The sequence below is a fragment of the Mus pahari genome, chromosome 4 (assembly GCF_900095145.1).
Source record: "Mus pahari chromosome 4, PAHARI_EIJ_v1.1, whole genome shotgun sequence".
Classification (NCBI taxonomy): domain Eukaryota; kingdom Metazoa; phylum Chordata; class Mammalia; order Rodentia; family Muridae; genus Mus; species Mus pahari.
The window spans coordinates 67,869,959-67,884,217 of record NC_034593.1 but is presented as its reverse complement, the minus strand read 5'-3'; the positions used below and the strand labels follow the sequence as shown (position 1 = coordinate 67,884,217).

Below are 14,259 nucleotides of genomic sequence, written 5' to 3'. Positions count from 1 at the left end.
TTAAAGATGGGAACCTAAGTATCTCATCTACTCTTTGCACAGATTCAGCATTCAAAATGGTAGGAATGAGAATAAATACACTCAAAGAAAGACAGTGATAAAAGTAAATGAGGGCCATTACACTGGGGATATAATTTCATGAAGGATTTAGGGGTTTTTTTTTTAGATATTTAATATTTAAAACTTCATGTGTAATGCATATCTGAAAGCATGAATGCTGTTGTAAAATAGGGATTCAGAGTAATCATTCTTCCATGCACATCCCCCACAGTCCATCCCTGTCAGAATTAGAGACAATTATGGAGAATATGTGTGTTGTCCACATTCGCAAAGAGATTTCTACCGACCCAACACGGTCACTGGTTAAGAAGTCATAGGTCAAAAGGACATGGATATATAACTGGCCTCCATGTACATGGTTAATAAGAATCCATGTCATGGGTTGACATTTCTGGACATGGTTAATAGAATGCACAGCACAGGTTGACATTTCATCTGCACGTGGTTATGTATGTAGTAGCTTAACATTTCTGCACATTGTTAATAAATATACATGACATAGGTTGACATCACAAAACTGAAAGCAAGGTATCTCATTCCAACCTCTCATGCCTACCTGGCTGTTTCAAAGATACACATGTTATCTTTATTCTTTGTATATTTATATTATATTTGACTTATTTCTTTTCAGAGTACTCTTAGAAAATTATGAAACAATTATGATTGTACTTTTTAAAATAAAAATGGAGCAGAGAATGAAGGAAGGCCATCCAGAGGCCACCCTACCCAGGAATCATCCCATCTGCAGACACCAAAGCCCCATATTGTTGCTGGTGCCAAGAATCACTTGCTGACAGGAGCCTGGTATAGCTGTTCCCTGAGAAGATCTACCAGCACCTGATTAATACTCAGATGCTCACAGCCAAACATTGGATGAGCCCAGAGACCCCATTGGAAGTTATAGGGGAAGGACTGAAGGAGTTGAAGGGGATTGCAACCCCATAAGAAGAAAATTATCATCTAACCAGACCACCCAGAGCTACCAGGGTCTAAACTACCAACCAAAGCATATATATGGATGTAGCCATGGCTCCAGATACTTATGTATCAGAGGATGACCTTATCTGACATCAATATGAGGGGAGGTCCTTGGTCCTATGGAGGGTTGATGCTCCAGTGTAGGGGGATGCTAGAGCAGTGAGGCAGGAGTGGGTGGGTGTAGCACCCTCATAGAGGGAGGAGAGGGCAGATGGGATGGGGGGTTGCGGAGGAGAAATTAGGAAAGGGAATATCATTTGAAATATAAACGAATAAAATGATAACTCAAAAGAAAATTAAGCACACAGTTATATACAGAGAGTTCACTAAGCTTATAAGGACACATGTTCCACTATGTTCATAGCAGCCTTATTTATAATAGCCAGAAGCTGGAAAAAAACCCAGATGTCCCTNAAAAAAGGAATGGATACAGAAAATGTGGTACATTACACAATGGAGTACTACTCAGCTACTAAAAATAATGAATTTATGAAATTCTTGGGCAAATGGATGTATCTGGAGTATATCATCCTTTTCTTCACAAAAGAAGTCACTTGATATGCACTCACTGATAAGTGGATATTAGCCCAGAAACTTAGAATACCCAAGATAGCCTGGCATGGTACCGCACACCTTTAATCCCAGCACTCGGGAGGCAGAGGCAGGAGGATTTCTGAGTTCGAGGCCGGCCTGGTCTACAAAGTGAGTTCCAGGACAGCCAGGGCTACACAGAGAAACCCTGTCTCAAAAAAAGTAAAAAACAAAACAAAACAAAACAAAACAAAACCCAAGATACAATTTGCAAAACACATGAAAATCAAGAAGGGAGACCAACATGTGGATACTTCATTCCTTCTTAGAATAGGGAACAAAATACCCATGGAAGGAGTTACTGAGACAAAGTTTGGAGCTAATACGAAAGAATGGACCATTCAGAGACTTCCCCACCTGGGGATCCATCCCATAATCAGTCGACAAATGCAGACACTATTGCACATGCGAGAAAGATTTTGCTGAAAGAACCCTCATATAGCTGTCTCTTGTGAGGCTATGCCAGTGCCTGGCAAACACAGAAGTGGATGCTCACAGTCATCTATTGGTTGGAACACAGGGCCCCCAATGGAGGAGCTAGAGAAAGTCCCCAAGGAGCTGAAGGGGTCTGCAAACCTATAGGTGGAACAACCATATGAACTAACCAGTACCCCCAGAGCTCGTGTCTCTAGCTGCATATGTAGCAGACAATGGTCTAATTGGCCATCATTAGGTAGAGAGGCCCCTTGGTCTTGCAAACTTTATATGCCCCAGTACAAGGGAACGCCAGGGCCAAGAAGTGGGAGTGGGTGGGTAGGGGAGCAGGACCAGGGGAGAGTATAGGGGACTTTCAGGATAGCATTTGAAATATAAATGAAAATATCTAATAAAAAATTGAAAGAAAAAGAAATAGAGACACTCAAAGGGAATGCAATTATCTCAACACCATCAACAAAAATCTCATGGATTTTAAAAAAATTATCTGAGAAGAGTAAATTGTTTTCTAAGGTTATCACTAGAAATATTTCAATAATTCTAAAATACAAATAAATAAACATTGGTTTTATTTGTGATATCTTCAAAGCACTATTTTTGGATTTTTTTCTATAATATATTTTAGAAGTTTTAAATGTAATTTTAGAGAACCAGTACATGTACACTTTTGTTTTCATAAGACTGTGTACATCTTTAAATATAAACACACACAGACACACATCATTAATTTTAATAATAACTGAGCATTCCATTGCAAAGCTCTACACATTTATTTAACTAATTTCTTTCTGATAGCTGTTCAGATTCACTAAAATACACAAACCATAACTTCTTCTTATTGCTCTTATTTATTTTTTGCTTTTACTTCAAATTTTATAGAGATTTTTATATTGAACAATGCCACTGCATAAAAATTAATTATCATGCCCAAAATTATATAAATAAAATATATCATTAAATAATAAATGTGCTTTTTGTAATATGTTATCAGGCTAGCAAATCTCAAATGTACAATAAGTACATATAAACTCAAGGAAATATAGTAAAATAAGATAGATTTCATGTTTATTTGTCATGGGGAATAGTGATTTGTAACTGTTCACAACTGCTATAAACCTGACAATTTAGTAACATTCAGATCATATACTTCCATTTTACATGATCCAGTGCAGTTATCATAAAAATTGATCACATATTAGAAATGGTTTAAATCAATATCATTGGAAACAATGTTATTTTTATAAGTATAGACTTCAGATACTGAATGATAAGGCAGATCATTTGAGCATGTGGTAGAAACAATTGAAAAGATTTATTATATAATTTACTTAATGGATATGATAGTTTTGGCCAAATTAAATATCATAAATATTTTCCCTGGTGAAAAAAATAAATCCTATAGAATAATAAAAGCTTATCAGATATTTATTTCATAATGAACTTACTGTTTACTTGGTTATATTATTTTCATGGAGCCATGCACAATATTTCCTTTAATCCATACAGCCTTCCTTTATGCATGTCCCCTTTCTCATAGACGGGTCTATGTGCTTGGAATACCAGAATCAGCTCTGCCTCCAGGTTTGCATCATCATACTCAAACAATTGCAAGCTTTAAGCCACTTCGAAACTTTCTTCTTCTTTTAAAATAGACAAACATACCATAAACTTTTCTGTATCTTTCAAAGGTTTGGCAGAGCTGGAGAAAGGGTTAGGGGATTTGAGAGCTTGCTATTCTTCTGAAGAACTAGATTTCAGGTCCCGGCATCCATCTGGGACAGCCTATAACCAGCATTGTATCTCTACCTTCAGACGATCCAAAACAGTCTTCTGACTACTATGGCACCTGCACCCATGCGGACACACCCACACACACCCCCACCAACCCCCCACCCCCCCACACAAACACACACACACACAAACACACACACACAAACACACATGCACAAACACACACACTCACACACACAAACACACTCACACACACACAAACACACACACGCACAAACACACACACACACACTCACACACACACACATTTTAAAGAAACTATGATCTTAAAATTGTGTTTTAAGATTTTTTTTGTACAAATAACTGCATTTTATCATATATTTAAGTCTTTATAGTTAAATTACAGCTACTGCAATTTTACATATTGAATTTCATGTCTAAATGGTTTATTCATATAAGCAACTTGATGTAGAATTTAACCCATTTAAATCATTCTTATAAAGTGACAGAATGGTAAACTTTCTATTGGAATCCCCAAGTTAAGGCTTGTAAACCTTTTTATGGGCTGTAGCACAGGCAACACAGTGGTAGAGAAAGTCTATACTATACCAACGGATGTGGAGACTGATGGCAGAAGAGATAATACATTCTGAACTGACCTTTAAGAGCTTTGGCAATACGAGGATACAGTGCTACAAATGAATTCAGAAGAGGAAGCCATTTGGTAAATGGCATTAACAAGAGTAGGCATCCAATATTAGAACCAATTTACTTCTAAAAATAAAACTCCCTTCAAGCATCTTAATTTTTGTTTCATAATTAAAAACTTATACAAGTATATTAGCTCTTGTTAACAGAAATGGGCTCTTTGAGGTCAGCCAGTGGTGGCACACACCTTTAATCCCAGAACTTAGGAGGCAGAGGCAGATCACTATTAGTTTGAGCATAGCTTCGTCCACATAGTGAGTTTCAAGACAGCCAAAGGTATGCACAGCAGCTCTGTCTCAGAACACCATTTTTTTTTCAATTTTTTTATTAGATATTTTTTTCATTTACATTTCAAATGCTATCCCCAAAGTCCCCTATACCCCCCTGCTCTGTTCACCTACCCACTCCCACTTTTTGGCCATGGCATTCCCCTGTATGGGGCATATAAAGTTTGCAAGACCAAGGGGCCTCTCCTCCCAATGATGGCCAACTAGGCCATTGTCTGATACATATGCAGCTAAAGATACAAGCTCTGGGGGTACTGGTTAGTTCATACTACTGTTCCACCTATGAGGTTGCAGACCCCTTCAGCTTCTTGGGTACTTTCTCTAGCTCCTCCATAGGGGGCCCTGTGTTCCATTCAATAGATGACTGTGAGCATCCACTTCTGTATTTGCCAGGGACAAGAGACAGCTCTATCAGGGTCCTTTCAGCAAAATCTTGCTGGCATATGCAATAGTGTCTGTGTTTGGTGGTTGATTATGGGATGGTTCCCCGGGCGTAGTCTCTGGATGGTCCATCCTTTCGTCTCAGGTCCAAACTTTGTCTCTGTAACTCCCTCCATGGGTATTTTGTTCCCCATTCTAAGGAGGGACAAATTAGCCACACTTTGGTCTTCCTTCTTCTTGATTTTCATTTGTTTTGCAAATTGTATCTTGGGTATTCTAAGTTTCTGGGCTAATATCCACTTATCAGTGAGTGCACATCGTTTGAGTTCTTTTGTGATTGGGTTACCTCACTCAGGATGATACCCTTGAGATACATCCATTTGCCTAAGAATTTCATAAATTCATCGTTTTTAATAGCTGAGTGGTACTCAATTCTGTAAATGCATGTTTAATATTTTTAGACTACAATATACAATATACAAAATAACTACAACATAGTACACTTATAAATCATGTTTTACCATGATCAATTAGCTATATTAACCCCATTTTTTTCTAAAATCCTTTGCCAGGTATGATAAAATTTTTGCTGGGGTTTATGGAGCCAGTAGCTTCAACATTCCCAATGGCCAACAGATTGTTCTTCATGTACTTTAACCCTTAAGGCGAGACTTTGCCAGCTGAGCACTGCTGGGATTGGATATCTGTTAAGTGTTTGCCAAATGTAAGATGTTTCCTTATAAATAGCATATGTCCTTTGTCTGAATCCACACATGCACTTCACGTTATCCTCTTCAAATTCCTGTTATAAGCATCACCCGTTTACCTATGACTCACCCATTGAATCTTACTTACTGCACTGTAAACTTAAAATAAAAAAGCCAGGGTTTCATTTAGGAGTCCTTTTTTTTTTTTTTTTTTTTGCAATTCAGTTACCTACTGAAAAAAACTTACAGTGGAGTTTGCTGGCAAAAATCAAGCTCTGTGGCCTAAAAGATTAAACTTGAAAGTCGTTTCTGAGTTGCTGCCCTTCTGATGCTTTTCTCGAGCTACTCTCCCCACAATGTCATGATGCTAGAAAATGAACTATGGGGAAATTGTGATTGATAGGATTGCGACTGTCCTATCATGTATGAAATAACTGGGTTAGAGCTGCAAGGCCGTCACCAAACAAAGTATGTATTTTGCAATTTATTGAGCAACTAAATCTTCCTTCAGTGTTAAACTGTAAATTGAAGCTCCATACTTCACCACAACTTTCAGAAAGGAAGCTGAAGATGAACACCCAGCCATCTTCACTGACAGTTCTTAAATGGGAAGTGGTTGCACTCGCAGCTTTGACTTGACTTTCTCCAACACAAGTGATTTCGTGGAGTGAAGAGAATCTGACCTTTATTTAAAATATTTCAATATCTGTACTAAAGAAAAATATGTTTGTTTTCAGAGAGCAAAGTTTATTCTTCTTAGATATGAAAAGAAATATTTCATATGTTTTTGTGTCAATAACATTCTTACGTACTCAAATCCACACAAAATCCACTCAAAAACTACATGTATTTTATATTTATATGCATCATTGGGTGTAGAAGCTCTGATTTCTACCAGTCACTGGATTTTCCAGGTTTTTTTTTTATTTAAAATAAAAACTTGTGAACAAGGATCCAGAAAACTATTTTGAGAAAGTTAGCATGAGTCAGATGACTGCTCCTGTGTGTTTACCAGTCTGATAAGAACATCATTAATTACATGTATGTATATATATTCCAACCAAAACTTCTTAGTTTGCTCATTTTTATTTTCTACTATCGTAGAAGGAAATGAAGCTCTAATTGGGCAAGTGACAGGTTCAAATCACAGAACTGGCAGGTGACCCAACCCTGTTCTATTACAAAAAGAATTCTTTTCCATTATACCAGTCGTGTGTGTGTGTGTGTGTGTGTGTGTGTGTGTGTGTGTGTTGCCATGTCTAAAAGTGAATATTGCTTTGAAATTGCTTTTGGAAAAGTGAAAAAAAAAAGTACAGAATACCAAATGTACAGTCCACAGAACTCAAAAAGGTCAACAAACTGAAGTGCCCAAGAGAGGACACTTCAGTCCCACTTGGGAAGGGGAAGAAAGCAATCACAAGTGGGGAGGGAAGAAGGGAACTGGGAAGGAAAGTGGATGAGGCCAAGAGGAAAAGGGGAACCTGATCTGGTATTGGGTGAGGGAAAAGGTCTGAAGCCCTGAGAGCCAGCAGAAAGAACAGAAACAGGCAACCTTGGGAAGTAGGATGTTGAGGGACCTTCCAGAATCACCACAGACCTGGGAGGTGAGAGACTCTCAGTACTCAAAGGAAGGGACATTAAATGAAATGCCCTATAGTAGGGAGAGGGAACTTGTAGAGCCCACCTCCAGCAGGACGACAGGGCATCAAGTGAGGGAGGGGGTTGCCATTGCACAGTCAAAACTCTGACCCATAATTGTTTCTGTATGAAAGAACTTCAGGGATGGAAATGGAGCAGAGCCTGAGGAAAAGAAGGTCCATAAACAAGCCCAAAGTGGAATCCAGCTCAAGGGGAGACCCAAAACCTGACACTATTACTGAGGCTATGGAGCACTCACAAAAAGGAATCTGTTATGACCACACTCAGGAAAATCCAACAAGCAGAAGAAAGAGTCAAATGCAGATATTTGCACCCAGCCAATGGAGAGAAGCTGCTGAACCCCGTGATTGAATTAGGGAAAGGATGGAAAAAGCTGAAGAGGAGGGTGACTCTGTAGGGTGACCAGCAGTCTCAATTTACCTGGATCCCTGAAATCTCTCAAACACTGGACCCAGCCAATATGAAGCCTCCAACACATAATACGGAAGAGGACTGCCCGGTCTGTGTTCAGTCAGATATAGTGCACCTAACACTCAAGAGACTGGAGGCCCCATGGAGTTTAGAGGCCAGGTTGGGTAGGGGTTCGTGGGATGGGACATCCTAATGTAGACAGGAGGTAGGGAGTAGGTATGGTATGTGGAATAGTTGGAGGATGGACACAGGTGGGGGGGGGGGAAGATAAAATATGGAGTGAAATAAAATAAATAAATAAAAGATAAAAAGTTATTATTTTTCTTGTAAATGCATGAAATAGGAAGAAAAACAACTACTGTGACTGTCACGTTCTTTGGTTTTCTAAAAGACAGATGTGCAAGGGGAAATGTGTGTGTCTAAGTTCCTAAGTTAAACCAGAAGTAAGCCTTAACAGGGATAACCAAAATATATCCTTTTCCACAGCATAGCCTCTTTAAGTTCAGCTCTACTTTGCTGTTCAGAATTTCAAAAGGGTACACTGTACCTGAAACACCACTAGGACCATGGAAACCTATCACATAAAGATGAATAAATTTCTAGTTTAGGCACACTTAAGCTCAATCAGTTCGCATTCTTCTATAACTGTAATACCAAATATAACTTTATAAGTACTTTCTAAAAGTCAATATTTTTACAGCAACATCATACACATGGCAATAAAAAGAAAATCAGAATAATGAAGTAAAATGTTTCATGAATACAATCATAAGTAGCAAATAAAAGCCCAGATTTTAGTTCTTTATAATTAAGTTTTAAGAAAAATCAAGTTAAAAAATGTAGTTAGTAGAAAAAATAAAAGGAATAAAGAAATTACAGCCTTTGTTTCTATTAGCAAGTTGGCTTTAATTTTCATTTTCCATTTTCTGCCTTAAAACTTTTCTACTTAAATATTACTTTATAATGATGAGTGTTATTCCCAGAAACAATGTATAGAAAATGTTGTACTGCTTGCCAGGTCTCAGTAGCCTCCTCTTGCTCTCTCATACTCACCTGAGTTCATTGATGTCACAGTTCATGTTTCAAATTAGGCTCAGAGAAATACAGCCCAAACAAGAGGTACAAAACATCAGAAACTTGCAAAATTTACAACTGTCAAAGAGTGATCAATGAGCAGAGGTGACAACTTGTTCAAGTGCATCCAGTCCAAGTCATAAAACTGCCACCCTAGGGTCAATGTGAGCTTGAATACCTGAGCCTTTGCCCAGAGTTCACTTAATAAAAACCTTCAGTTCTAACAAACACATATGTACTGCTTTAATTATTCCCTTTCTGTAGCCACTGCCATGACACAACAGGATGGATAAAATTAACAATACTCTATCCCGTATCACAGAATAGAGATACATTTAACTGTAATCAGGAGAAATTATGAACTGTTTAATTTGAAGGATACTCTAATTAGCCTGAGTTCATCACAACTCCAGAATCCAAAAATTCAAGTGTCCATTGAACTATAAATATGTACAGGTATATAGGTGAAATAGCTTTGGATATTTATGTACAGTACACTTTTACCCAATCCCAAGAGATGATCATGTGGCCCATGCCATGAGGACAAAGAATTTTTGCTATAATCGACACTGGGATAGGGTGGATCTTCTGCAGAGGTCACAGCATAGCTGCTGCTTCAAAGGCTGCTATGTCACTGGCAGATCCAGAAAGAGGCAAAGTTAAAACCACATATAAACACAGTGATGATTATTTCAGGGCCTTAAATTTCACAAACTGTTTGGGAAAGGGATTTTTTAAGGATTTAAATTCTTGCATGAGCACACAGGGTGTCAGGATCTGGACCATCTTATGTCCATTGCTGTACTGCTGCAGATGCTGCAGGGAAAACTGCACCTGCTCTCGAACATCATCCAAACTACTTAAGTGTTTTAAGATTTCCAGTCTTCCTGAAAACAGAAATTGTTTGTTTTTATGTTCTGTGCATGTTACAAATGGCAAAGTACAAATCTATAAAATATGCTGTGTGTGTGTGTGTGTGTGTGTGTGTGTGTGTGTGTGTGTGTGTGTGTGCTGGGGTGGGGTGGGGCTCAATACATACATGTCTTCCTAGCAGAATCTTCCACAAAAAGAGAAGAGATGTCTTCATCCACACCAGCTTCATTCTTAGCAATGCACGTGTATGCTCCTGTATCTTCATAACGGACATTGCTTATGTGGACCTCACTGCCATTTGCTGTGAACAGAAGGCAAAAGCAACTTGTAAACTACAGTCTCAGCTTTGGTACAGTGCATTCTGATTACACAGCCACACAGCTCACTAAGCTTGTCCTAATTAAACTGTTTTCCTTCCTGCTTCCATACTTTGGAGATATGCCAAATTGCTGCAGAGGCTCTCAAGTGTTTGTACATTGTTACGTCATTCCATGGATGAGAGCTCTGCACTTGCAAGCACAAACATTTTACATTTTATACCATTACCTTTCCCTATATTACATATGAAATATTTCATATAAATAGCTATCATCCTACATGTGTTTATAGCTAAAACCCAATGTTTAAACACAGCTTTCCTAGAATAAACAACAGCAATCCTGTTCACTTAAAGGAACACATGTGAAAATCTGTCATGAATTCAGTGAATTCTATCTTCAAGTTTCATTAAGGAAGTTTACAGTGTACTACTGTCATTAGGAAACTTTATTACATATTTGGAAATATTAAAGAGGGCAGTGAGATAATGTCACAACTGTCTGAAATTTTACCAAAAACTTACCAAAATAAACTATGATACAGAAATATAATTATTTTAAATATGAATAAAATTTCAAATCCTGGAAAGAGAACATTTTAATCTAATCCTTGAAAGATAAGTTGAATTTTCCAACAGCAAAACTGAGGTGCAATTAATCATGTATAACATGCTAGCCAAATGCTGAGGACCTTCATACATCTTATTTAATAATCTATACAAGTGATACTTAAGTATAAGATGAGTCTGAGATTTGTAGGATGAATTCTTACAGATCATTCACGTAAAATGATTTGATTTTTATGAAAGCAACACACTTCTACAGCTGTAATCTACTGCTGTCATGAGTTTTTATGTTTCTTTTCACCATTTCATATTTATGGAGATGTCTCTCTGGTATCTTGTATATTTGCTCCTTGTTTCCCAGCCACAAGAACAATGTACTGTGGACTAGAACACAACTTTACATGTCAAGCGAATAACAGTTAAATTGGTGTGGTTGAATTAGAGAAGACGGGTTGTTTGAGACAGAAGGATTGCGGAGAAAAGGTAGGGGTGTCTTCCCCCACAGAAACTATCAGAAAGTGTAGCTTGAATGTGAAATGCCTCCATAGATACATATGTTTGAGCACTTGGTCCCCAGAAAGTGGCACTGATTTGGAAGTTTGTGGAATCTTTAGCAGGTATAGTCTCTCTAAGGGAAATATAGTGGGAAGAAGCCATGATGCTTAATAGAACAGACTATTTCCTTCCCACTGTTGAGTTCCTCACTGCCAAAGCAACATGACCAGCCAGTCTCCTTCCATTTTGCCTTTGCTGCCATAATGGAATGTATGCCTCCAAGCTGAGGACAGAGTAAATCATTTCTCCTTAAGATGCTTTTGTTAGCTATTCAGTCACAACAACCACAAGTAACTAATACAGAAGAAAACAGCTGGCTCAACTTGTCTATCTTAGTGATTGAGATCAACAGTCTTCACTTTCCTGTAGATATACTGCCAAAAAACAATCAGTGGGGAGCGAGTCGCCAAGGAAGAACTGATACTGAGGTTTATTTCTCTTTCACATCATTTGCTAATTTTCATTTTTTTCTTTAATTATCTTTAGCCTTGAGCTTTCACTGTTCAGTTGTAGTTTAGCTGATCACTCCTCTGAACAGGCTTCTTTTCCTCGCCAATACTCTACATCATTTTCATGAGTGTTTCTCATACCTGTGACCCATATGTTTTCTTGTTCATTTACCATTATCCACTTACCCGAAATTTTCCATCTCCTCTTCATTGTCTCTTAATTAGAAAAAGCCTATAAATCTATTCACTGCTCAGAAAATCTGCAAGATACATTTACTAGATTTACTAGCTTTAAAATTTTACTGTCTATTATTTGACTTTGCTTATTTTTCTAGATATTTTTTAAGGTTAATCATTAGTTTATTTATTTGAGATCTCTCAAACTTTTTATATTCTCTTCTGTGTATAGTGTGTGTGTGTGTGTGTGTGTGTGTGTGTGTGTGTGTGTGTGTGTGTGAAATAACTTTAGAGCTTTAAATTGTTCTCTCAAAACTGCCTGGTTCTTGACCTACTATTTTAATTTAATTACAAGAATTTTCAGTTTTCCCTCCAATTTACTCCATGACCCAGGGATATTCCAAAGAATATTATTTAGTGTCCAAGTATATGGATAGTTTCTGTAGTTTTTCCTGTTGATTTCTGGTTATACTTTAATCTGATAAGAGACAAGGAATTATTACAATTTTTATAAGGCTTGTGATAAATCTTCCACAGAGAAGCTTACATGGGTCACTGAGAAAAAAAATATATGTATTATAATTATATATATATATATATATATAATCACATATATAATTATAATTATATTTTATAATTGCACATATATATATATATATATATATATATATATATATATATATATATGTATATATATAATCACATTTGCTAGTATACTGTGAAGAGAGCTATAAATTCATCTGACCTGTGGTATAGTTAAACTCTCATGTTCTTTTGTAGACTTCTATTTTTTGAGGAAATATCTAAATATTCAAGTAGTGTACTTAAGGCATAACTTTTATCTATCATTAAAAGCAAATGTCCTTGTTTTCTAAGTTACAAAATAAATAGAAATGATCAGGAAGCCATGTCTTGTTCTCAATAAATCAGTAAGTAGGAAGGATACTCAGAGCCCATCAAAGGGGATTGGCTTTCATGTCCTTCTTGAAGAAAATTTTGCCTCTTTCAACATAAAATCCCCTGCTTCCCTCCTGATGTTTATGGTCCTTTCTGCGCTGTCACCTCTCTCCTGACCTGAATCTCTAGAATATGTCACTCAAATCAGTGACTTTCCACCAAGAGATTCTACCTTTTCTTAATCCTGTTTTAGGGCCAGAGCCTGGAATGGAAAATATGTCTTTCTTCCTTCTCATTTCCAGTTTCACCTAAGAGAAGGTTGCCGATGCTTCTATTCAAAACACTATCACCGCAAGCTGAAGACCAGCGCTGGGATGGACTTCAGGTTTCTCCTCTGAACTTTCTATGTATCTAACAGTGCTAAACATGTCCTTCATTTTAACTTTCTCTTTTTTTCCGTGATATTCCTGGGGATTGACTCCTTGATGAATTTTCCTCTTTTTTACTATATATCTTAAAGTTCTATGCTGATAAAATGTTTGTTCTATGGTAATATTTTATTTCCCGTCATTCACGTATTATCATATAGTACATAATTACTCAGTCCATGCATAGAATTTGATTTAAAACACTAATGCAAAAGAACATAACAATAAATAAATAAATAAATAAATAACCATAGTATTGAACTAAACTCATAAGCTACATCATCTGCAGCATACTTACAGTTTTTTCTCTTAAGTTGTTCTTCCTCCTCTTATCTAACATTTTTATTTATTCTCTAAAACTACTTTCTTATGTTTATATTTATCACTGAAAATAACTTTTTTGTCTGAGACTCCACATTTATGTTTTAGTTTAGAATGAAGAATGGGCACACCTTTAATCTCAGCCCTTGAGAAGCAGAGGCAGGCAGATTTCTGAGTTCGAGGCCAGCCTGGTCTACAGAATGAGTTCCAGGACAGCCAGAGATACACAGATAAACCCTGTCTCAAAAAATCAAAACAACAAAACAACTACAACAACAACAAAAACCAAATAGAATGAAGAACTTGTAACATTTATCTCTCTGATTTTCCTGGAAGAAGACAGATACAAGTATGTATAAAATATTGTTACTGTGACAAATGGGCAAAATAGGGCAAGAGTGAAGGGTGCTTGGACTTCTCTTTATTCTATTTATATTATTTTGATTAGCCTTTGTGGCTAGGCTACAGACACAGATATGTAAGCAGTATAAATACATAAATTTTATACTCTAGTTTTTGATGTATGCAGCTAAAGAGTCTCCAGACACTGACCATTCAGGTCAAATTTCTGATGGTGTCTAGTGAGTGTCACTGGATCATGAAGACCTGGCACACATGTCCAGTTTTCCCAGTACCTTTGTACCTGGTGTGGAC

General features: G+C 37.1%; 1 protein-coding gene across 1 annotated transcript in view; it reads right to left on the bottom strand.

Moving 5' to 3' along the window:
* Window positions 1-14,259, bottom strand: part of Fstl5 (follistatin like 5) — a 592,626-nt gene that overhangs the window by 112,361 nt on the left and 466,006 nt on the right. Inside the window, exon 10 of the mRNA XM_021196212.1 lies at window positions 10,062-10,196. Within this exon, the coding sequence (XP_021051871.1) occupies window positions 10,062-10,196 (135 nt within the window). The remainder of the gene's footprint in view (window positions 1-10,061; window positions 10,197-14,259) is intronic.